Raw genomic sequence first — 21,446 nt, 5'->3', positions numbered from 1 at the left:
CCGCTCCGGGGGAAAGAGGCGGAGCCTGCGAGGAGAGTAGGCAGGTGATTGCCGGCTGCAGCCTGGAGCTTCCGGACCCTGGGAAGGGTAACGCCGCGTCAGGGGTTGGAGGCAAGACTTTTGGTTTGGGGAGACAGAGGCATTAGGGGGTGACAGGACCCAGGACCTCTGAGTCGTAGGGATGCCCGGGAGTCTCAGGGATGTCTGGTAGCAGGAGCCTCGGAACTCTTGCTGGGATGGTAAGACGTTTTACAGCCCAGGGAGGGGTCAGGGGGGTGCAGAAGGGCTGGGAGTACCTTCAGGAGGTTTGTGGCAGAGGGGGCCAGCTGTCGGGTCCAAGGGTGGCTGTGGGTCCCCCGGGGTGACAGGCCTGGCTCTGCCCTCCCCCAGAACTGCCCTATCCAGATCATGGACCCTGAGGTGTCCCTGCTGCTGCAATGCCCCCCGGGGGGGCTGCCTGAGGAGCAGGTACGGGCTGAGCTGAGCCCTGCCTACGACCGTCGCCCACTGCCAGGAGGGGACAAGGCCATCACCGCAGTCTGGGAGAGCCGGCTTCAGGCCCAGCCCTGGCTCTTTGACGCCCCCAAGTTCCGCCTGCACTCTGCCACCCTGGTGCCCACTGGCTCGCCGGGGCCACAGCTGCACCTGTGCCTGGGCCTTACTTCCTATCGAGACTTCCTGGGCACCAACTGGGCCAGCTCAGCTGCCTGGCTGCGACAGCAGGGGGCCACCGACTGGGGTGACAAGCAAGCCTACCTGGCGGACCCCTTAGGGGTGGGCGCTGCACTGGCCACTGCTGACGACTTCCTTGTCTTCCTGCGCCGCTCTGGGCAGGTGGCTGAGGCACCTGGGCTAGTGGACGTGCCCGGTGGGCACCCTGAGCCTCAGGTGAGATGCCAGGCTGGGCGCAAAGGCACAAAGACCCAGAGAGCTTGGCTTTGTTTTCTTCATCCCTTAAAGGGGGAGTTGGCCTGATGCTTATCCGAAAGTCTCCGCTCAGGGCAGCCTCTCAGCCTGCCTGCTGAATCCTGCCCCAGACCCATGGGAAGTTAGGGAATTGGGGGTGGGGGTAGGGATGGAGGACCTAGCTGGACCTGTGGTTTTCCATCTGGAAAAACAGGGCCTGGGTCAGGGGATCACCAAGGCTCTCACTCTGTGCCCAACCAGGCCCTCAGGGCCAGTGAGTGTGGGGAAAAGCAGGGCGAGAAGAGGGGAGCAGGGGCTGAGCCTGACCTCTTACAGGCCCTGTGCCCAGGTGGCAGACCCCTGCACATCAACCTCCCTGGGGAGCTGGTGGTGCATGAGCTCTTCTCCAGTGTCCTTCAGGAGATCTGTGATGAGGTGAGTGAGAGGCAGGTGGGACAGAGTGGTGGGCAAGGAGGGAGGGGATAGAACAATCCAGAATTTCACAGGTCTGGGATGGCAGGAGTGTCTGTAGGCATCTGGCTTTTTTTTTTTTTTTTTTTTTTGGCTGCCTCACGTGGCTTGTGGGATCTTAGTTCCTTGACCTGGGACTGAAACCAGGCCCTTGGCAGTGAGAGTGTGGAGTCCTAATCACTGGCCCACCAGGGAATTCCCAGGCATCTGGCATTGAGCAAAGAGCTCGGCTTTGCAGCTAGGCACACTTGGAGTGGAATTCTAACCCTCACCTCTGTGTGCCTCGTCTCTGTGTTCCTCTTTACAATGGGGACAATAATAAATGTCTTGCCTACTCCCGCCAGGTTCGTTGAGAAGAGGAGTAAATGGGAGTCCCAATTACTTTTTAAAATTTTATTTATTTATTTTTGGCTGCGTTGGGTCTTCGTTGCTGTGCACAGGCTTTCTCTAGTTGAGGCAAGCGGGGGCTACTCCTCATTGCGGTGCGCGGGATTCTCATTGCCGTGGCTTCTCTTGTTGAGGAGCACAGGCTCTAGGCGCATGGGCTTCAGTAGTTGTGGCATGTGGGCTCAGTAGTTGTGGCTCGTGGGCTCTAGAGCGCAGGCTCAATATTTGTGGCGCACGGGCTTAGTTGCTCCACAGCATGTGGGATCTTCCCGGACCAGGGATCGAACCCGTGTCCCCTGCATTGGCAGGCTGATTCTTAACCACTGTGTCACCAGGGAAGTCCCCAGTTACTAAATTGACTTCCCTAGGGTGACCCTGGGCTAACTGTTCCATCTCTCCCGTTGTGGTTTTCTCGTGTGAAATGAACATGCCCAAGACCTGACATTCTGTGATTCTGGGCACTTGAACTACACACTGTAAAATGCTGTACAAGGGTAACATGCTGTTCTTCATTGAGAGGGGCAGGGATGTGGGCAGTGGGCACTGACAGGTGGTACGCCTGGCCCCAGGTGAACCTGCCGCTGCTCACCCTGAGCCAGCCGCTGCTGTTGGGCATTGCCTGCAATGAGACCAGTGCCGGCCGTGCCAGTGCTGAGTTCTACGTCCAGTGAGTGAGCTCTGGGAGGCAGGGTCCTGGGTCCTGGAGTAGGTGGGTGGTTGAGCGGCATGGCTGAGGCAGCGGGGACTCCACAGGGACCTTACAGGGTCTAAGCACTCACCAGGCCACTCTCACATCCTTGTCCAGGTGCAGCCTGACTTCTGAGCAGGTGAGGAAGCACTACACGAGTGGGGGACCTGAGGCCCACGAATCCACAGGAATCATCTTTGTGGAGTCACAGGTTTGAGGTGGCGAAGTGTGTCTCATTTGGACAAGGAGCTGGGTTGGGGCTTGCAGAGGCCTGGTGATGCATGTCTGTCTCCTGGGCCTGGGTCAGAGGGGCCTCCCACATCTCTCAGAGCTTCCCTCCAGAGGCACAAGACCTCATTGGGGATGTCCTCAGCCCAAGGGAGAGGGCCAGAACTGTGGGCACAGCTCCTGCAAGAAACCCGAGGTCGGAATATTTGGGTCTCACTGTCTTCCCACAGAGTGTGAGGAGGTTGCAGGAGACTGAAATGTGGGCCGAGCTCTGCCCCTCAGCCAAAGGCGCCATCTTCCTCTACAACGAATTCCAGGAAAGTTCCACCTAAGTCGCCCTAGAGTCCCCAGCCCTATCACCACAGCTCGGAAGACAATAAAGGACTTTATTCTTGGATTCCGTTGGCGTCTGCTGTTTCCGTGAGACAGAGAGAGGGGCCGGGGTGGCTGAGAGAGACAGGACAAGTGACTTGGGGGGAAAAAAGGCCCAGCCTCAGTTTTCACCTCTGTAAGCTGAGGGCTGTGCCCCCTTGCCAGGCTCCGGTGAAGTTCCAGGCCGATTATGGGGTGGAAACTGCTTTGTGAAACGCGTCTCGCTGCAGAGCGGAGTAACAGCCATGTCCGAGGGAACAGAGCAACGGGGGCTGAGCCGAAAGCCTCACTGAGGGTCAGGCCCCCTGCCGCAGCCTCCCCGGGCGGGCGCTGGCGCCTTTCTGCAAGTCCCCGGGCTGCTGTCTCGATGGGTGGATCCGAGGCGTCAAAGGCCAATGGATGTGCGGGGGCGGGGCTTCGCCGCTGTTACGCACCCTCAGGCCTGTGGGCGTGGTCTGGGTGTCTACGCCAATGAGAGTATGGAGGCGGGGCCTGAATAGGAGCCGGAAACGGCGACCGCCGAGGGGTCTGTGAGTGAAGGGGGGGCGGGGCTTGGTGTGGCTCTTCCTGCACCCGCCCCCCGAGCTCCCAGGGTGGGAAGGGGGTCTCGGCGTCCGGGGCTGGTTGTACAGACGCCCGGGTCAGAGGCGGGGACAGGGCCAGGACATTGGGGTCTGGTCTTCAGCAGGGAGGTTCCACCCGCCCCTGAGTCCCCGGGCCTGCTTCGGTTTTCCTTTGCATCTCAACGGGGCCAGGCCCCTTCCCTCTGCCCCCCACCCCCACCCCTCATCCCCGCTGCAGTGGTTGAAGTCTGCTCCCATCCCACTGTTCTTTGTGACCTTTCACCAGCTGCCCGCCTGCCTTCATGCTGCCCCTGCGCCTGCGCCGGCTGTGGCCCCACAACCCTCCCACTCGGTTCTTCGCAGCGGCCGCCCGGCAGCGGTGAGTCGGGCGCCTGGGGCCGGGCCCGGTCGTTCAGTAGGTTTTTGTGGCTGGCCTGCACAATTCTAGGCCCTGCGCTAGGTGCCGGGATAGTCTAGGTGCTGGGATAGTCGTGATCTCTTACGCTGCGTCAGGCGCCTTACAGGCTTGTCAGATTACCCTCACCTTCACTGCTGAGAGGGCACAGGATCAGAGATTAAAGGATGACCCCCCAAGGTCATACAGAGAGTTAAGTGGCACATCTGGAATTTGAGCCCAACCAAACCCAATGCACATTCCACAACTCAGGTGGTTGTCAAGCGTCGCTGTGCATAACCCAGGCGGGGTGTGGGGAGCTTACAAAACTGCAGATTCCTGGGCGCTGCTCTGGAGATCCTGATTTGCAGGAATGAGGTGGGCCTCAAGAATCTATTTTTTAAAACATGCTTTTCAGGCGTTTCTGATGCAAGGGGTCTGAAAACTACACTTTGAGACAATCTGATCTGCCCCTTACCTGGAACAGTCAAAAAGGGAGGGATGATTTCGAGATCTCCCTTGGCACCTGCCTCAGCCCCCTCAGCATCTGGATGCTGGGTTGAAGGGTGTGGTCCAGCGGGGCTGGGACGGGCAGGGAAGGGGTATCCTCTGTGTTTTCCTTAGCCCCTGCAGGTTTGGGCCTCTCTCCACAGGTCTGGCCCCAGTAACTACTATGAACTGTTGGGGGTGCATCCTGGTGCCAGCGCTGAAGAAGTTAAACGAGCTTTCTTCTCCAAGTCCAAAGAGGTACCAGTGGTCTTAAGTGGAGTGGGGGAAGGGAAGTCTGAGCCAGATGGGGTCCGCTCCAAATTCTCAGGAATGGAGCTGAGAGGCTCACTCTGGCTGGTGCACATTCCCTCATCATTCATAGGGAGGGGGAGCTGCCCCAAGGGGAGAGGTCTGGCCGGGTGGAAGGAAAGGCTGTGGGGCAGGAGCCAGGAGTCCTGTCTGATGGGCTGGGCTTGGTTCTCTTGACCTGCCTGCTCTTGAGAAAGCTGGGACCAGGGCATCCAATGAGAGCCAGGCAGCAGGTGGGGAGGGCTTGAACAAGGGGAGGGGGCAGGAGTTTGTGCTTCCTGACTCTCTGGTCTTCTAGAGGGATGTGCAGGCCTGAGAGTGAGGGTCACTGCCCAGGGAGGGCCTCTGGGTATGATATGAGCCCTTGTGGGTGGATATTATCAGGATAGGTCATGGGAAGGGAGATGAGGGGAGTCCTGCCCCACCCCAGCTGCACCCTGACCGGGACCCCAGGAACCCAGCCCTGCACAGCCGCTTTGTGGAGCTGAGTGAAGCGTACCAAGTGCTGAGCCATGAGCAGAGCCGCCGCAGCTATGACCACCAGCTCCGCTCGGCAGCTTCCCCAAAGTGTCCAGGAACCACAGCCCATCCCAGGTCTGCTCATCAGGCACACAGGTACAGTAGTCCTGCCCCCAGCTTGCCACCCCCAAGTCTCCTGGGGAGCCCCGTCTTTACACTGTCCCTTCTTCTACCTCCCAGCAGCTCCTGGGCACCCCCCAATGCAAAATACTGGGCCCAGTTTCATGAAGTGAGGCCTCAGGGACCAGAGTCAAGGCAGCAGCAGCACAAGCACAACCGGCGGGTGCTGGGGTACTGCCTCCTGATCATGCTGGCAGGCATGGGCCTGCACTATGTTGCCTTCAGGTGCACGTCCCCCTAGGGTGATGGGCAGAGGGCAGGAGGGTGGGTGAAGCCCAGTGTCAGCCATCCATCCATACCACCCCTGTGGCCTGCACCCTTGTGTCTCTCAAGCTAAGAACTGCATGAAATAGGTCTCCTCCAGAGTCTCGTCTTATTTAGCAAAGGCAGCTCTGCACTAAGGGCTAATGTCATTTTCAGTTTTTTAGAATTTGAATTTAAATCTTGGTGCTGGTTGCCAGAGAGTGCTGGAGCCAACCAAAATCCTGCACAAGAAGGAAATGCATTGAACTGGGCCTCACCAGAAACTGTCTTCATTTGTTTGGTAGTTGCTGTTTTCCTGCCACTCTCTCATGCGTGCCATTGCCACTGAGGCTTGATAGCAAAGACACCTAAAGGCTGGTGCACACTGCTAGCAGTGTGCCTAGTTCAGTGACGGAGTTAGATGAACAAACCTTTCTAGTCGCCTTTAAGGACCTCCATGACGGACCTGCTGTCACCACCTTCAGGACAGTCAGGGACCTGGGTCGCCATTAGGCCCTGGACAAGAACCAGCTACTCTGTGCCCCTTTCCTCATCTAGCACAGGCAGTTAGCTGAGGTCCCCACAAGTGTAAAGCTGTGAGACCCTCAAGTAGGGTAGAGGGGGGTGGGACTTGGGAGACAGCGGGGATTGGGGATTCCCAGAGTCGGTTGTAACCCCCTTGCAGGAAGCTGGAGCAGATGCATCGTAGCTTCATGGATGAAAAGGATCGGATCATCACAGCCATCTACAATGACACTCGGGCCCGGGCCAGGTCTGTCCCAGCTCTTTCCTGCCCTCTCCTCACTGTCCTGGCACCACCCTCCAGGATCCCAACCTGACCACCAGGTACTCTCCCCTGCAGGGCCAAGAGAGCCAGGCTCCAGGAGGAGCAACGGCTGGGGCCGCAGCTGCAGCCACCACCCGGGCCTCCTCAAGGCCCCGGGATCGTGCCCCCCGGCCCCAGCCCCTGAGCGGTTCACCTTGGAGAGCACACCTTGGATGGGGCCTGCGGTGTGCTCCCTTCTGGGACACCCCACTCCCCAAAACGCGTGCAATAAAGTGATTCTCAGAGCTCTTGTCTGGCTCGCTCCTACAGGCCCAGAGCCCCCGGCCCGGGCCCCGCCCTCCGGGTTCTGGCGGCGGCAACCCGGGAGCCCGGCCCCCTGGGCGGTGCGTCCCCTTTCCCCTGCTGCGGCAGGAGGTGGGGTGTGTGTAGAGGGGGCGGGCCCCGCCGGCGGCCTCGCCCCCCCTCCCCCACCCCGCCCCCGCCCCGCGGCCCGGTGGGGAGCGCGTGTCTGGGTCACATGAGCCGCCCGCCCGCCAGCCCGGGCCCGGCCCCCCGCCGTCCCCACCGTCCCCGCCGTCCCCGCCGCCCGCCGCCGCCACCACCGGCCGCCCGCCCGCCCGGCTCCTCCGGCCGCCGCCGCCGCTGCGCTGCGCTGCGCTGCCTGCGCCCAGGGCTCGGGAGGGGGCCGCGGAGGAGCCGCCCACCGCGCCCGGCCCCCGCCCGCCGCTCCCGGGCCCGCGCCATGGGGCTCTGGCTGCCGCCGCCCCCCGCGCCGCCGGGCTAGGGCGATGCGGGCGCCCCCGGCGCGCGGCCCCCGCGGGCACCATGAGCCCCCTGCTCCGCCGCCTGCTGCTCGCCGCGCTCCTGCAGCTGGCCCCCGCCCAGGTACGTGCGTCCGCGACAACCCGCCCGCCCGCCGTGCCCTCTCTCAAGGTTGGCGGAAGTGGGGACGCGCGGAGCGGCCGGGTTCTCGGGGATCCGCGGGGTCGGGCCTCGGACGGGGGCGTCTCGGGAGCCCGGCCTGGGCATCCCCCGGGAGGCGTCCCTCCCCGCCCGCCCGCCGGCCCAACTCCGGGGCCACTCCCCCGCCCCACCCCGTCCCCAGGGCGCAGCCGGGGGCGGGGCCGCCTCGGTGCCTGCAGGACGCGGTTCGGCGCTCGCTGTGCCCCTTCTTGATCTGTGGCCTCGAGAACAAGCCCGGTCCCTAGGCTTGGAGGTTCGACGCTGCCGGCAGAGCGTGCCTGGGGGGTTGTAGCCAGGACAGGTCCCAGGTCCCAGGTGGCCTGGAGAGGACAGGTAAAGCTAGAGTGGCCCCAGGAACAGAGTAGTCTGGAAATAAGCCTCCTGACTGCAAGGGCAGAGCCCTGGGGCCAGCGACAGGGCTAGCCCTTCCTGGAGTGCACCTTGGGTCCAGGTTTCTTCTCTCCTGCAGGGCCCGGTCTCCCAGCCTGATGCCCCTGGTCATCAGAAGAAAGGTAATAGTAACAATAGGAACTTTCTACTAGCCAGCACTAAGAATCTTTTCTTCCAGTCCTGATTCCAGACTCTGTGTATTCCTCATCTTGTGTAATCACAGTCCTCTGTAAGATGCAAACTCTTATTCTGCCCATTTCACAGAAGAGGAGATTGAGGCAGGGGGGTTCCTGGGTTCTGGATGAACAGGACAGGGAAGACAGATTGGGAGGGCAGAAGTGGGGGCTAGTGGAGGGTGGCTGTGACACGAGAACTAAGGAGAACAGCTTCTGGGCGCAGGGGTAGGGGAACCAGGGAGCAGCTGCAGGAAACCCAGTGGGGACTTAACCCTTACGCATCTGCCCCCAGTGGTGTCATGGATAGACGTGTATGCTCGTGCCACCTGCCAGCCGCGGGAGGTTGTGGTGCCCCTGACCATGGAGCTCATGGGCACTGTGGCCAAGCAACTGGTGCCCAGCTGCGTGACGGTGCAGCGCTGTGGCGGCTGCTGCCCTGACGACGGCCTGGAGTGTGTGCCCACTGGGCAGCACCAAGTCCGAATGCAGGTATGGGGCAGGTGGAGTGTGCCTGGCTGGATGCTAGCGTTCTGGGGACTGAGAGGGTGGCAACCAGAGCCCTGGCTGGTGGGCAAGGTATTCTCATTTCTCCAGCCCATGGAGCGTCCCTTTCCTCTCTCTCTGACGGTCTCTCTCCCTGTTCTCCTGAGCGCAGATCCTCATGATCCGCTACCCAAGCAGTCAGCTGGGGGAGATGTCCCTGGAAGAACACAGCCAGTGTGAATGCAGGTGCCAGCCAGGCCCCACTCCTGAGTTCGCAGAGACAAGGCTTGGGGGGTGCTAGGTGTGGTGGTACACCACAGCGGGGACCGGGTATCCAAGAGTATAGCCGGGTAGGCCTGGGATCTAGGGCAAGAGAGTAGGATGCTTGGCTTCCTGATCCTCTTTTTCCTTGTCTCTGTCTGTCTCTCTTACTTTTCAGACCAAAAAAACGAGAGAGTGCTGTGAAGCTGGACAGGTGAGTCTTGGGCTCTTGCTGAGGTGGGGTTGGAGCCCAGGCCCAGCACCCAGAATGTAATGTGTGGGTGGGGCGGGGGGTGTAAGAGTGTGTCAGGAAGTTGTGGTCCCCCGCCTTCTCCTCCCACTCGTGTCCCTCTCTCCCCTTTTCCTCTGCTTCCCAAGACTATATGCTCTTCCCCAACCCCAGCTCCCGGGAAGACTCTTACTTCTCACCCGAGACATGTTGCTTCTCCTCCTAGGGCTTCCACTCCCCACCACCGTCCCCAGCCCCGCTCTGTTCCGGGCTGGGACCCTGCCCCCGGAGCACCCTCCCCAGCTGACATCACCCATCCCACTCCAGCCCCAGGCCCCTCTGCCCACGCTGCCCCCAGCGCCGCCAGCGCCCTGACCCCCGGACCTGCCGCTGCCGCTGCCGACGCCGCAGCTTCCTCCGTTGTCAAGGGCGGGGCTTAGAGCTCAACCCAGACACCTGCAGGTGAGGAGTCGGGTGTGGCGTCAAGGTGCCATCCTGGAGCAGGTCCCAGTGAGCCTGCTGGTGGGAGAAGAGCCAGGGAAGGGGAAGCTTTGAGTGTGCTGAACTATTGACCAGGCGCCTGCTGGCACTGGGGTCAGCATAAACAAGGCTCACATTCTGATGCGGAGTCAGACACGAGGGCACGTGATGCCAACACAGGAAGTCAAGCCAGGACCTGTGGTGAGGGCCCCCTGACGTTGTCTTTGAGAGGTTAGAGATGTCCTGGAAGACGTGACATCGCCGGGTGTAGAAAAGAGAAAGACAGCCTTCCAGTTTGCAAGGCTCTGAGCCTTCCCAGAAACCCCTGTGGTAGAGTTTGTTCCACCTTATGTGCTCCAAGAGGCCAGGGGATGTGGTGGAACGCTGGTCCACCCTTGTCCAAGTTGCTTCTCACCACCCCTCCTTTCCACAGCGGGGCCATGGGGTGGCGTCCTGTGGACCAGGCCAGCTGGGGCTTCCCAGGAGTGTTAGGGGAGAATGAGGTTCACAGAAGGTAAGAAGTGGGTGAGTCTAGAGGAGCAAGGGCTGAGCTGTGCCAGCATGAACAGACCCCTTCTTCCTTTTTCAGGTGCCGGAAGCTGCGAAGGTGATACATTGCTTTTCAAACGCCGTGGGGCCACTTGCCTCGCAGGCCTGCCCAGAGGGCAACAAGAGGGCATCCTGGTGAGAACAGTCCAGTCCCCAAGACCTCAACCTGGGCGGAAGCTCCTGCAGGACCTGGGCCTCTCAGAGGGCTTTCCAACTGCCCCTTGTCTCTCTGAGGCTGCCGTCCAACAAAGTGGACAGAGTTGGATGAAGAGACCTGGAGGCAGCACGAGGGGTCATGTACCATCTTGGGAGAGAATGGGGTTCCGGCTCAGTTTTTAACCACCTTGTGCAAGTGAGCATCTTACAACTGGCTCCTCCGTCCCCTCACTAAGAAGACCCTGGTCCTCTACAAAAAAATGAGAGTTGGGCTTCAGTACAAGAACTGTGAACCCCAGTCCTGATAAAAGAGATAGAAGGAACTGTCTCTGCCTGTGTCACTGTTTGTCACTGTCCGGGCTGGCTGGTTTGGACATAAATGTCTGCGTCACACTGCCTCCTAGACATGGAGCTTAGAGGAGATGAGGCCCAAGGCCCCACAACAGGTCACAGAGCCAGAATCGTGCATCCTTCACGTTCATGTTGTGCTAGCAGGCCCTGGGGAGTCCCTGCCCCTCTGCTCATTACAAGGGTTCCTTTCTGGAAGGAGAGGGCCAGTGAGCTTGAGGTGGGACCCAGATCTGCTGAATGACCTTGGTTGTCACTGCCTCTCATTCTGAGGCTCAGTTCCCACATGTGCACACGGAGGGAGCCGATGATTACTGTGGTCTGGGCCCTTGGGCTCCAAAAAAGAGAGTCACGTAATAGGAAAGAACACCCATCTTCCCTGCCGGGTGACACTCTGTGTTTGCAGCTTTTTGCTCCCGGTAGCTTAACTCGAAGGTCACGCACCTGGTCTGCCCTCACCTCACTCCCACATCCCCGAAAGGGAGGCAGCACCAGAGGTCTGTGGTCGGTGGGCTCCGCTCACCCCAGCCACACGGTCTTCTCCATTCTCACCTCCCTTGCACCTTGGGCTCCCCTCCTCAGGCGCTGCTTGGGACTCCTCTGACCTTTATCTGACCCAGCCCAAGCTCAGTGGCCAGCTTTCGGCCTGTAACCTTCAGTACCCCTGGGTCTGAGTGATGAGGGGGTGAACTGAAGGGCAACCTTGGGCACCAGTGCTTTGCCCCATCGAGACAGAACATTCATGGCAGAGGTTAAGCCAAAGCAGCTCCCCTAATGGAGGCCTTCTCTGAAGTGTTAGAGGGTGGGGTAGTGATCTTGTTGGGCCCAAACCAAGAGTGGGGTTAAACCAGAAGAGACAATTCCTGACAGTGATTGCTACTTTCAAATAATTTTCTCAGCTATTCTGTCACCCAAAATGCCAGAGCTCAATTAGAGTGAGACAGATGAGGGTTAGGGACAGTGGCTACCACCTCCCAAGGCCATTTAAGCCTGCCCAGCGTGCACACTGCTTCGTATGTGCCTTCTCGCCTAGTCCTCAATTCTGAGTGTTGTAATCTTCCTTTTTCAGTTGAGGAAATAGGCTCGAAAACTCTGACTGACCTGGGGATTTGACCTCAGGTCGACTCTCTCCCTAACACTCAACTTAGGCTTATCTGCCTCCCAACTGCAGGTTCATTACTTCAATGGACAGATGTTCACTCCTGGGTGCTGTGGTGCCTGGAAATAAGTCCGGTTGGGGAACGGACCCAGCCAGACCATTACAGTCGTGATTCAGGGGTCATTGTGCAGCAGGTAGAGGCAGGCCTGTACACCGGGAGAGAAAAAAGGGAGAGAGCATTCGCCGTGGACCAGGGCCTGGCAGTGCACGTCACTTGCAGCGATCCTACAGGGGCCCTGCGGGGTGGATGTTATCAAGCCCGAGTTACCAGGCCAAGGAACTTGCTCAAGGTCACACAGCCTGTCAATGAGTGGCAGACCCTGGATTCAAACCCAGGGCTCACTCTGAAGCCAGGCTCTTTCCACAGCAACTGAGGATTGTGGATCCTGAAGAGGCTCAGGGGCAAACAGGAGAGGCTGGGGGCGACATAAAATGGTGTCTTAAGACCCCCGCCGCGAACCCGCGCCCACCTGACCTTAATTTCACCTCGACCGGAAGTGCCTTCGGCCCTTTCAGAAGTCACTTTCACCTAACCTTACGGACTACAGAGCCACCGGACCTGACGCATAAGTCACATGGCGGCGCGGGGGGCGGAGCTAGAGAAGGCCGCCCAGGCGGGCGTATGGCCGCGGGTTTCGCACGGTCCAATGAGGGCGGGCGGCGTGGCCGGGTCTGGTGGCAACGATGACGCGCCTGCGCAGAGACGGCAGCAGGACTGGGGTTGACTCCGGGGGCGCGGCGAGGAGGTGAGCGGGGGCCACAGCCCGGGCTGTGGGGAGCCGGGGTGCAAGGGGGCAGGCTGGATTAGGCGGGGCAGGAGCGGGCCGGGGCTCTGAGTGTCAACAAGGGATAGGTTACGAGGGAATTGAAGGTTGGGGTCAGAGCTGTCTGGGGATGCCGCAGGGGGAGGGTTCTCACGCCTCACGGGGCGGGGCTCCGGGAGTCGGGGCGGGACGTGGAACGGAGACGGGTGGGACCTCTGAGCTTGTGCCAGTGGAAGGCGGAGCTCCAGGGCTGGGGGCGGGGCTAGGACTGGTGAGGGACGGAGGCTGGCCCTTGGAGGAGGAGCTGGAACAGGCGGAAGGAGGAGCCTCGGGTTTGGAGACCGAGGGGGAAGGAGCCCAGGCACTGGGGGCGCGGCCTCAGCCGGTGAGTGGCGCGGCTACAGTTCAGGAAAAGGGGTCTAGTCCTGTCGGGGGCGGGACTACAGGGCCGGGGGCGGAACCACGCCCTCTAAAGGGTGGGGCTAAGGAGCCCAGCGAAGGGGTAGGCCCAGGTAATGGCCCGGGGCGTCCACGCGGGGGCGGTCTCCGTGGTGGCCGTGCCTGGGGGCGCGGTAGGCCGAGAACTCCCCCGGGAGAGGTGGTGTGGGTGGAGCGGGCTCGGCGGCCACCCGACACGGGGCCAGTCTGGGTGCCCCGCAGGCCCCCGAGGGCTCAGAGTTGGGGCGGCGCCTCGGGCGGAGGCACAGGACCAGCCTGGGGGGTACCCCCGGAGGACAGGGGCTCCCCGGAGCCACCCAGTGGCGATGTGTGGGTGCCTCGGGGCCGACCCCCTGCGGCAGCCGCAGAGGTGTGGGTTTGCTGGGCGGGAGGCAATTGGGTGTGGCGTGAATGGGGTCGCCCGGTTGGGGCAACTGCTGCGCAGCCAGATAGGGTTTGGACTTTGCGGAAAGGGACAGGGGGGAATTGAAGAGCAGAGCTGGGGACTGGGAGGGACGGAAGGGCAGGGGGTGAGCAAAGGGGCTGGACCCTGGCTGCTGTGGCCTCCCCTGACCCCCTCCCCCCGCTGCTGGGGTCCTCGGGCAAGCCCCCTTCTCCCTGGACTGGTAAGTGTGGCCGCGGAGCCTGGGGGAGGGGGCGGTGACACGGGACAAGGGGATCCCCAGGGGCAGGCAAGGTACGGTGGGGTGGAATCCTCCTGGTACTTGCCCGTATTCCATGCCCTCCCGTTCCTCTCCCCCGGTTGGTTGGTCGGGGTCTGTCCCCGCAGAAACATGAGGCTGAGCTGGGTCCTGACAGTATTGTCCATCTGCCTGAGCGCCCTGGTCACGGCCGCCGGGGCCGAGGGCAAACGGAAGCTGCAGATCGGAGTCAAGAAACGGGTAGACCACTGTCCCATCAAATCACGCAAAGGGGACGTCCTGCACATGCACTACACGGTGGGTGAGGAAGTGGAGCTTTTGGGGGTGGGTGGGCCTTCCGGGGACCAGAAAGGACTTGGGAGCCAGGTGTGTCTGCCAAAAGGTGGGTCACCTTGGGCAAGTCTCCTCATCTACTTTGCATGATCCTATCTTGCTCTTAACTGTCTACTCCCAGTTGGCACCAGCAAGCAGTGCAGTGTGCTGTGAGCTGCCCAAGGTTCTGTCCCTTTCTAGGACTACGGCCGCCAGTGCTGTGGGCTGCCACCTTGACGGGAAGAGCACCTGGGGGTGGGGGTGTCGGAGCAGACCCTCCTCCTCACTGGCCTTCCCGTGGTCTCACAGGGCAAGCTGGAAGATGGAACAGAGTTTGACAGCAGCCTGCCCCAGAACCAGCCCTTTGTCTTCTCCCTGGGCACGGGCCAGGTCATCAAGGGCTGGGACCAGGGGCTGCTAGGGTGAGTCGAGGGGCCATGGCTGTGGTCCAGGAGGTGAACTGTGGGAGGCAAGCTCCAGGTATGGGGTGGGGGCAGGGAGCCTGGGTGCTGCCACGTGCTGAACATGTATTGTCCTACAGGATGTGTGAGGGGGAAAAGCGGAAGCTGGTGATCCCATCAGAGCTAGGTAAGAGGCCCTTCCTGAATGGGGATAGGGAGTTCAGGGTTATATCTACGTAAGGGTGAAGGCTGGTTCAGCCTCTGCACGGATGTCCACTCAATCCATTCAATACATGCCACTTCCAAGTCTAGTTGTGTCCAGCAGTGAGGACAGGGCAAGACCCTTGGGACGCTTGGCTCTGGTGCCCACTCTTTGCCCTCTACAAGACCTTTAGCAGCGCCCTCCCAAATCCATTACACCTTCTGCATTTCTGGCCTCGTGCTGGGATGGGCAGAGGCTTGGTTTCAGCCTGGTTGTCTGCAGAACACCTCACTGCCTGGCCACGGCTCACTTTCTTTGTGCATCTCTGCAGGGTACGGAGAGCGGGGAGCTCCCCCAAAGATTCCAGGTAATAAACCTTCCTGCCCCCCATCTCCTGTACCCATTCCATCTCCCTGTGGCCCTGGTTCTCATTCTGATCCCACTTCTCCCCTGCAGGCGGTGCAACCTTGGTGTTCGAGGTGGAGCTGCTCAAAATCGAGCGACGTTCAGAACTGTAGCCAAACTGGGGAGGGCTGGGGGAGAGGCCCCCATCTGGGACCAGACTGTTTAAAGAAAGGAAAAAAACTTTAAAGCCCACGAAGTGAGCCTGTGTTTGTTTGTGGGCCCTGGAGACTTAGAAACCACAGCTTCAGCCTTCCCTCTCCCTCATCCTCCCCCCATCCCTCCCTCTCCTTTCCTGGCTGCAGAGCCTTGGGGTCTAGTAGGCTCAGTGGCATGGAGGTCATGATGGCCAAGCCCTCAGTGACTTGGTGGCCCTTGTCCAGAGGGAAAAAGGAGTATTCCTGCCTGCCAGCAGCAACAACGGCTCCTCCCCAACTCCCCAGCCGCTTCCAGATCCTGGTCTGGGAGCCAGCACTGGGGTATCGCCATGGCTTCATGGCCCTCAGGAAGGCCTGCGGTCACCTGGGGAGAAGCTGAGCTGGCGGCAGTTGTAGAGCAGTGTGTCCCCCCTGAAAGAAACCAGGCGAGCCTGTTAACTGCACCAAAGGCGCATCCTAGCTTTATTAAAGGGCCCGCGCCGCAGTCAATATAAAAACACAAAAAGTCCCGTCAGTTTAATAATAATAAAAAACCCCAAAAATGGAAAACTGAGGGGGCAGGGAAGAGGCCCCTGGGCCAGGGGCACGGGGAGCACTGCGCATGGCACCAGGCCTGGCCACAGGGCCCCCCGGTATTGCTGTTGCTACGAGGTTGCGGGGCGATTGTCCTGTGGGAGCCTCCGTTCACCCGGGTCGAGGACCCTTACTTCTTCTGGGGTGTGCTCAGCTTCTGCATGCCCCGGATCTTGTCCAGCAGGCCAGAGATGAAGGCCTGGAGGGAGGGAGGACATTAGGGAGACCAGAACCCAAGATGACAGGACCCCAGGCTCCTCACCCCGCCCTCTGGGGAAACCACCTCCTTACCTCAGTGGGTTTGTAACAGTCAACCAGCAGCTCCTAGTGGGGCATGGGGGGAAAGTATAACTATGAGTCTCAAGAACACGAGCCTAAAGTTCACCTATACCCTCTTCCAAGGCACTGGGGCCACCCTGAGGCACAGGAGATGCCACAGCTACTGAACAGCTAGGCAAGTACCACTGGCCCTATTTGACGGAGCCAGAAGCTGAGCCCAGGAAGGTCACAGAGCTGGCTGACTCAGACCAAAGAAGGCCTGGCTCCAGAGGCTTGCCTACCCACGGGGCAGTGCCTCCAGGCACCCCTCTATTCCCTGCTCCCCTGACCTGGCCCTGCTGCCCTCCAACCCCTCTCACCTTGACCCTGGCAGCTCGGGTATCATCACTCTCCATGTCCAGGAGTTCATCCACGTCAATCTCCAGCTCCGGGATCTCCTCTTCCTGGGGTGGGGGTGGGGGAGGAGGGAGAGACAAGGGCCTGAGTTGGGAGAGAGGGTGTGAGAGGGGCTCTCTGGCTGAGGCCCCTGCCCTACTGCAAATGAGCCAGCCCTCTTGCCCAGCAGACAGCGGCAGCTGCTCCGAGGAGAAAACAGATCAGGCCTGTGCCAAGGCAAACTGCCCAATGGGGGGGGAGCTTCCTGTCCCTGCCAGTTGGGCACCCTGGGTGCCAGACAGCTAGGGCTGGGGATCCTGGGCTAGGAACCCTGCAGATGTGTCTCCCCAACTTCCGGGCCCCCCATCTCAACCAGAGCACAGGTGGGGCCAGCTGTCCCAACTCATCACAGCCCCTTCCCCTCCCCCAAACACCTGTCACAGCTTCCCAGGAGTGAGGAGGAAGTGAAGGGTGAGGGGTCAGTGGGAAGGACCCAGGCCTGGTAAAGGGGAAACAAAGAGCCCATGCTTTGCTGAGGGAGGGGGTGCCTGCCACCCCTCCCCCCCCCAGGAAGCATCTCTCCGGTCTGGAGTCAGCTGCATCCCAGGGCTGCGCTAGGGTAGGCAGCACAGGGCAAGCCCACTCCTCCACCCTGCCCCCCGGGGACTGAGTCACCATTTGATCAAGGAAGGAGTCATAGGGTGGAGAACTAGAACCCAGAGAGTGGGCTAGCCTGCCCCCCCATGACAAGATGGAGCTCCAGGTTAGCCCATTAGAATAAGCAAGACCCGTACCACCACCACCCAGGCTAGCTAGCGCCTTTTAACTAGTCTAGGCTAGCAGGCAATAGGTAGATCTCCTTTCCCCGCCAGCCCAGACAAGCCCTGAGTCTCCTGTCCAAGGCAGCAGATAAGAAAGGAGTGACTTAGGTCAGACAAGAAAGAGCATACATTGGGGGCGGGGAGTACGGAGAGCTGGGGAGCGCGCGGAAGCGGAGCGCCCATTGACTCCGGGTGACAGGCGGGCTCAAGGTGGGGTTCCCAGGCGGCCCGAATCGGAACCGATTTTAGGGTGTCGGCGCAGGGTGGGGGACACACCTGGCAGTCGTAGAGGCGAGTGAGCTGCTCCAGGATCCACTCCTCCAGGTTGAGGCGCTTCCGTAGTTCCTTGCGGTCGTACTTGACCGTGACCTTCCCTTGGCGCCTCACTGGGCCCTCGTCGTCCGCGCCGCCCGGGCCCTCGCCTGCAGCCCCAGGGGGGCTCTGAAAGTAGACGCGGGGCCCTGGGCCGCCACTCCCCGGTCCAGGGGCCGGAGCCGCCAACGCCGCGCCCCCTGCGGGGCCGCTGTCCGCCATGGCGGCCGCCGGGGCCACGTGCGCGCGTCGGGCCCCTCCCTGCGCCGCCGCCTCCGGGACGCCCGCCGGCTGGCTCCGGGCCGCTGGCTCGGGTTAGCTCGTGAGCTCGGCTCCGCACGGCTCCGCTGCGAGGGCGGCGGCGGGGGCGCCCGGGGGCAGCTGCAGCATGCGGAGCCCCCGGGCCTGGCCTGGCCGCGCCCCGCCCCCTCCCCGCCGATCCGCCCGCCCTTTGTCCCCCGCGGCCGCCGCCCGAGCCGCCGCAGCCGAAGCCGCTTTCTCTGTCTCGATCGCTTCCCCCGCCCCCCGACCACACCCCCTTAAAGGGACAGTCCTGAAGCAGGCCCCTCACCCCTACCCCGCCCTCGGGCCGGGGCTAAGAGAGGGTCTAGTCCTTAGAGGTTTGGACCTAGCTGTCCGCTATCCCTTTTAAGCTTCCTGCCCCAAGCCCAGGCGTTCTAAGCGTCCGGTAGCCGGATTTGCGCTCCTGCGGGGAACCTAGTGTTCTGTCCTAACTGAGGCAAAAACAGGGGCCGTCTGAGAATGGAGGGGAGTGGACACTGTATACAGGACAGAGGTCCGAGGAAGAGACGTGGGAGCCCCCGACTTCTGGGTCCTCAGGCCCTTGGCCAGCGGGTAAAGAGCAGGCTTCTTCGCGCGGACGGACACGTGGGCCGGACGCCCGGGGGTGGAGGAGTGGAGAAGGCGGGCAGGCGCTGCCCAGGTCACCGGACGCCCTACTCGTCGGGGTTCCGCGCCCCCCATGATGGAGGCCTAGGTTGGGGGTGAGCTGAGCGATCCGGGCGGCCTGAAGGGCCAGACCCCAGGCAGCCACCGCCCACCCGCCAAGATGGCAGCGGGGACGGAATTATGGGAAATGTAGTTCCCAGGGTCCCGCCCCCATGGCCGCCCCTCCCCTGGAGCGGAACCGGGTCCGGGAAGCGCAGAACTTGTTTGGAGCGCCCTCCTAGGGCTGGTCTCCACAGGGCGCGGTTCTCTGCACCCCGCAACCTCTGTGTGTACAAACTGAGGCGTAAAGAGCTGGGAAGTGGGGGAGCCGGTACTCACGGTAATAAAGATAATAATAACAGCTGACCCTAATGAGAGTTCCTACGGTCGGTTCCACATAGTCGGTTCCAGCGTGAGGGCTCCTCACTCGCTCTCCGGTAGATCCTCGCCCTGCGGCCGCCTCTGTCCTTCAGAGCTCACAGCCGCCTAATCTGGCCCACCTCTCTTAAGCAGACCGTGCGTCTCATTCCCGCACCTGCTTTGATTTTCCGTATTTTTAAATAGTGTCTCTCATTCACTTGTTCATTGTCTGTCTCCCATTTCTCAACTATGAGCTCCATGAGGCAGAGACCTGTCTGGCCCTTGTTTACTGCTGATGCCCATGGCTGAGTGGGCCTGCTGGGCTTCAAACCCACATGGGTCGCGCAAATTACCTGACTCTTGTTGAACTCTCAGCACCTAGGTCAGACTCATAGTAGGTGTTCGATAACTATTGGTTGAACAAATGACCGAATGAAAGAATTAATGGCTTCTTCTGTGCATCCATTTCCTCTGAAGGCTGTGGCAAAGATTAAATAGGAAAGTGCATGGAAGATTCAAGGACTGAACCACAGGGGTTAAGTCACACAGCCAGACAGAGATGGAGCTCAGCTTGTGTACCCAGGTCCCCTGACACAAAATCACTACTCATACCACCGCACAAGGCTGTGCAGCTCTGTTTGGGATGCTTCCACAGACAGCAAGCTCACCCTCTGCAGTCCCAAGCACAGTCTCAGGGTCTGAGAGACAGTTAAGTCCCAGCCCCTCACAGACACCCTCTCTCTGGATGCCAGAGAAGTCCTCTGCAGTAGATGGAGTTCAGAGAGAGGTTGACACTGGCCCAGGGTCACACAGCTGGTGCTGCAGACAAACTCAAACCTAGGACTGTAGGCTTACCTTGTAGCTGCGGAGAATAGACAATGAGAAGGCGCTGGCTGAGAATGGTGTGTGTGGTGATGGTGGTGGTGGGATTCAGGCCAGGTGGGAGGCCTGGGTAGGGGGCAGGTTAATGTGGCTTGGTGACGGGCTGATACCTCCTCCCTCTCCAGTCCCCCTTCTGGCCTTAGCCTCCCTTTGGCCAGCCTGGGGGGCCAGGGAAGGGCTGACCCTGCTCTTGCGGATTAGGCAAGACCCACTCTTTCAAAGAGAGCCCCATCCCCAGCCTGGCCTCTGGCTCTGAGCTTGGCCTGATGGGAGAAGCAACTTACCCACATCCAAATTCCCCACCACACCCCACCTCACCCCACTGGGGCGGGTCTGTTCTTTCTGAACTGGAGCATTGATTCAGGCCTTGGGGAGCTCACAGTTACAAGAGAGGATATACCATAGCTTTTTGTGGGAGTGAAACCTACTGGCGGTGAAGACCTGGGTACCAGCCCCAGCTCTGCACCCCCCAGATGCTATGACCCTGAGCAATGATCTTCTTCCCCTCAAGGCTGGTGTGAAGGCCTCCGGTCATGTCCAAATTTCAGGGGTCCCCTGAGGATTCTCTAGGCTGAACAGGGAAGAGCCAGGGATGCTTTTCCTGACTCTCCCTCTCTCCACCTCCTGTGCCACCCCCAGGGCACGCCCAGATTCCTGGGGCTGACCCCCCTGTCCATCCAGTCCCTTCCCATGGCCGCCTACCCTGTGAACAGTTAGTGCAGATGGACATGATGGCCTGCAGCTGTCTTGGAGGCTGGGGTGCCCAGCACAGAACCTTGGAGTGGAAGAACTGGGTTCAAATCCTGCCTCTGCCCTAGGCTTCGAGGCCCTGGGCAAGTCATTTACCTGCCCTGAGCCTCTTCAGAGGGGTGGATTCTGCTGACTTCTGGTGGTTTGGGGCTGAGGTCAGTGCTCCAAGACCATATCCCAGCCCTTGCTCTCCTGTCTGAACCTGTCATCGCTGCTGCTCTTCATCCTTCCAGCCTCAGGCTGTGGCCTCCCCAGCCCCACCCCTCTTGGGATCCTGGCCCCCCTCCACCAGAGGGCAGCTAAGGCTGCTTTCAGCACCTCCTCAAAGCAGAGGCCCTAGGGAGGGCCTAGGCTGAGACCGCTCCCTTAATCAAGGGTAGAGGCCGGAAAGGCTGCCTTCCTTCCACCGTTTAGTGCTTGCCGAGAAACTCTATTACCATTACCAAGGCTGCAAGAAAGTGTCCGAGGAGGAAGAAGCCCTCTAATGGGGGTTGCCCTGGCCTCGGGAGACAGAGGGGTGGAGGGAGAGGGGGAGGGGCTCAGGCCCAGGAAACAGGCTCCCATCCTGTTTTCCAAGGAGCTGCTGCCTAGAGCTTCTACCCCTAAGCTCAGGCCCTGGCTCTAGGCCCTGCTAGCCCCCTGGCCCAGAGCTGATCCATGCCCTTTCCTCCTTCCTTCCCCTTGTCCCCACAGCCTGCTCTCACTCCTTAGAGATTCAGCTGTCTACACCTAGGGGTCATCTCATACCCATTTGCCTATTTCATCCTCTGACAACCTCCACCTTCTGGATAAGGTGACTGAGGCACAGAGAGAAGAGGTTCTGCCGGTAGACTTGGACCCAAGTCAGCGGGAGCAGAGGCCAATCTCTACCTGGCATGGCACTGCCCAGTGAGACCTCGTAGTCCCTGAGTCTCTGAGGGCTATGGCTCTGTTGCTCTGGTGAGAGAGGACAAGGATCACAAGTCCTGTCCCCCTTTCTTTGTCTCTTCAAGGGCACGGAGTAAAGGCAGGACATAAACTGGCCTTCAAGACAGAGGGCTGCAATCTTCCTACGAAGCTGTGTGACCTTGGGCAAGTCCTTTCCCCTCCTCTGCGCCTCAAGTAGAGATAATAATCACACCCCATAGGGCCTCAGCC

General features: G+C 60.6%; 5 protein-coding genes across 27 annotated transcripts; 4 read left to right on the top strand and 1 right to left on the bottom strand.

Annotated features, from left to right (window-relative positions):
• Positions 1 to 3: 3 nt before the first annotated feature.
• Positions 4 to 3,077, top strand: NUDT22 (nudix hydrolase 22). Of its 4 annotated transcripts, none has more exons than XM_067748586.1 (6): positions 4 to 111; positions 391 to 888; positions 1,243 to 1,341; positions 2,334 to 2,431; positions 2,570 to 2,663; positions 2,911 to 3,077. In XM_067748586.1, exons 2-6 carry the CDS (start codon positions 409 to 411, stop codon positions 3,010 to 3,012), a joined length of 873 nt encoding a protein of 290 aa, XP_067604687.1. In that variant the 5' UTR covers positions 4 to 111; positions 391 to 408; the 3' UTR covers positions 3,013 to 3,077. The 4 variants fall into 4 exon arrangements, with proteins under 4 accessions (XP_067604687.1, XP_067604689.1, XP_067604685.1 ...); XM_067748588.1 differs by having other exon boundaries at positions 7 to 239; positions 2,570 to 2,670; XM_067748584.1 differs by having other exon boundaries at positions 10 to 239.
• Positions 3,078 to 3,229: 152 nt separating this feature from the next.
• On the top strand, positions 3,230 to 6,761 carry DNAJC4 (DnaJ heat shock protein family (Hsp40) member C4). 7 transcript variants are annotated; one of them, XM_067748580.1, is made up of 7 exons: positions 3,230 to 3,582; positions 3,902 to 3,994; positions 4,663 to 4,756; positions 5,238 to 5,422; positions 5,510 to 5,671; positions 6,375 to 6,461; positions 6,552 to 6,761. In XM_067748580.1, exons 1-7 carry the CDS (start codon positions 3,452 to 3,454, stop codon positions 6,658 to 6,660), a joined length of 861 nt encoding a protein of 286 aa, XP_067604681.1. In that variant the 5' UTR covers positions 3,230 to 3,451; the 3' UTR covers positions 6,661 to 6,761. The 7 variants fall into 7 exon arrangements, with proteins under 7 accessions (XP_067604681.1, XP_067604680.1, XP_067604682.1 ...); XM_067748579.1 differs by having other exon boundaries at positions 5,507 to 5,671; XM_067748581.1 differs by having other exon boundaries at positions 4,643 to 4,756; positions 5,261 to 5,422; positions 5,507 to 5,671.
• Positions 6,762 to 7,078: 317 nt separating this feature from the next.
• On the top strand, positions 7,079 to 10,486 carry VEGFB (vascular endothelial growth factor B). Of its 9 annotated transcripts, none has more exons than XM_067748596.1 (8): positions 7,079 to 7,361; positions 7,891 to 7,951; positions 8,298 to 8,494; positions 8,661 to 8,734; positions 8,928 to 8,963; positions 9,306 to 9,440; positions 9,892 to 9,972; positions 10,048 to 10,486. In XM_067748596.1, the coding sequence occupies exons 1-8, from the start codon at positions 7,302 to 7,304 to the stop codon at positions 10,067 to 10,069; spliced, it is 666 nt and encodes a 221-aa protein (XP_067604697.1). In that variant the 5' UTR covers positions 7,079 to 7,301; the 3' UTR covers positions 10,070 to 10,486. The 9 variants fall into 9 exon arrangements, 8 of the variants coding, with proteins under 8 accessions (XP_067604697.1, XP_067604705.1, XP_067604698.1 ...); XM_067748597.1 differs by having other exon boundaries at positions 7,084 to 7,361; positions 7,909 to 7,951; XR_010945987.1 differs by having other exon boundaries at positions 7,091 to 7,361; positions 9,205 to 9,440.
• Positions 10,487 to 12,256: 1,770 nt separating this feature from the next.
• On the top strand, positions 12,257 to 15,046 carry FKBP2 (FKBP prolyl isomerase 2). Of its 6 annotated transcripts, none has more exons than XM_067748592.1 (6): positions 12,257 to 12,416; positions 13,663 to 13,831; positions 14,156 to 14,268; positions 14,388 to 14,434; positions 14,781 to 14,816; positions 14,906 to 15,046. In XM_067748592.1, the coding sequence occupies exons 1-6, from the start codon at positions 12,355 to 12,357 to the stop codon at positions 14,965 to 14,967; spliced, it is 489 nt and encodes a 162-aa protein (XP_067604693.1). In that variant the 5' UTR covers positions 12,257 to 12,354; the 3' UTR covers positions 14,968 to 15,046. The 6 variants fall into 6 exon arrangements, 5 of the variants coding, with proteins under 5 accessions (XP_067604693.1, XP_067604695.1, XP_067604696.1 ...); XM_067748594.1 differs by lacking the exon at positions 12,257 to 12,416 and adding an exon at positions 12,680 to 12,819; XM_067748595.1 differs by lacking the exon at positions 12,257 to 12,416 and adding an exon at positions 12,825 to 12,946.
• A 397-nt stretch (positions 15,047 to 15,443) lies between these two features.
• Positions 15,444 to 17,913, bottom strand: PPP1R14B (protein phosphatase 1 regulatory inhibitor subunit 14B). The gene is given in 6 exon segments (XM_067748605.1): positions 15,444 to 15,781; positions 15,874 to 15,906; positions 16,221 to 16,304; positions 17,334 to 17,615; positions 17,617 to 17,723; positions 17,726 to 17,913. Coding segments are annotated over 6 exon segments (609 nt in total). The 5' UTR covers positions 17,760 to 17,913; the 3' UTR covers positions 15,444 to 15,712.
• Positions 17,914 to 21,446: the final 3,533 nt, after the last annotated feature.

This window comes from Pseudorca crassidens, chromosome 9, assembly GCF_039906515.1.
Source record: "Pseudorca crassidens isolate mPseCra1 chromosome 9, mPseCra1.hap1, whole genome shotgun sequence".
Classification (NCBI taxonomy): domain Eukaryota; kingdom Metazoa; phylum Chordata; class Mammalia; order Artiodactyla; family Delphinidae; genus Pseudorca; species Pseudorca crassidens.
Note: the sequence above shows the minus strand (reverse complement) of the source record. Positions and strands in the feature narration are given on the sequence as shown.

What these genes read in the sequence shown, in the direction of transcription:
- NUDT22 (XM_067748584.1), top strand. Translation starts at nt 201, where the DNA reads ATGTCTGGTAGCAGGAGCCTCGGAACTCTTGCTGGGATG. An exon ending in TCGGAACTCTTGCTGGGATG is followed by an intron (nt 240 to 390) that starts GTAAGACGTTTT and finishes GCCCTCCCCCAG; the next exon opens with AACTGCCCTATCCAGATCAT. An exon ending in GTGGGCACCCTGAGCCTCAG is followed by an intron (nt 889 to 1,242) that starts GTGAGATGCCAG and finishes GACCTCTTACAG; the next exon opens with GCCCTGTGCCCAGGTGGCAG.
- DNAJC4 (XM_067748577.1), top strand. Translation starts at nt 3,452, where the DNA reads ATGTGCGGGGGCGGGGCTTCGCCGCTGTTACGCACCCTCAGGCCTGTG. An exon ending in CGGCGACCGCCGAGGGGTCT is followed by an intron (nt 3,583 to 3,901) that starts GTGAGTGAAGGG and finishes ACCTTTCACCAG; the next exon opens with CTGCCCGCCTGCCTTCATGC. An exon ending in CTGCACTATGTTGCCTTCAG is followed by an intron (nt 5,672 to 6,374) that starts GTGCACGTCCCC and finishes ACCCCCTTGCAG; the next exon opens with GAAGCTGGAGCAGATGCATC.
- VEGFB (XM_067748596.1), top strand. Translation starts at nt 7,302, where the DNA reads ATGAGCCCCCTGCTCCGCCGCCTGCTGCTCGCCGCGCTCCTGCAGCTG. An exon ending in CACAGCCAGTGTGAATGCAG is followed by an intron (nt 8,735 to 8,927) that starts GTGCCAGCCAGG and finishes CTTACTTTTCAG; the next exon opens with ACCAAAAAAACGAGAGAGTG. An exon ending in GAGAATGAGGTTCACAGAAG is followed by an intron (nt 9,973 to 10,047) that starts GTAAGAAGTGGG and finishes TTCCTTTTTCAG; the next exon opens with GTGCCGGAAGCTGCGAAGGT.
- FKBP2 (XM_067748591.1), top strand. Translation starts at nt 12,950, where the DNA reads ATGGCCCGGGGCGTCCACGCGGGGGCGGTCTCCGTGGTGGCCGTGCCT. An exon ending in CCCCTGCGGCAGCCGCAGAG is followed by an intron (nt 13,243 to 13,662) that starts GTGTGGGTTTGC and finishes CTGTCCCCGCAG; the next exon opens with AAACATGAGGCTGAGCTGGG. An exon ending in AGCTCCCCCAAAGATTCCAG is followed by an intron (nt 14,817 to 14,905) that starts GTAATAAACCTT and finishes TCTCCCCTGCAG; the next exon opens with GCGGTGCAACCTTGGTGTTC.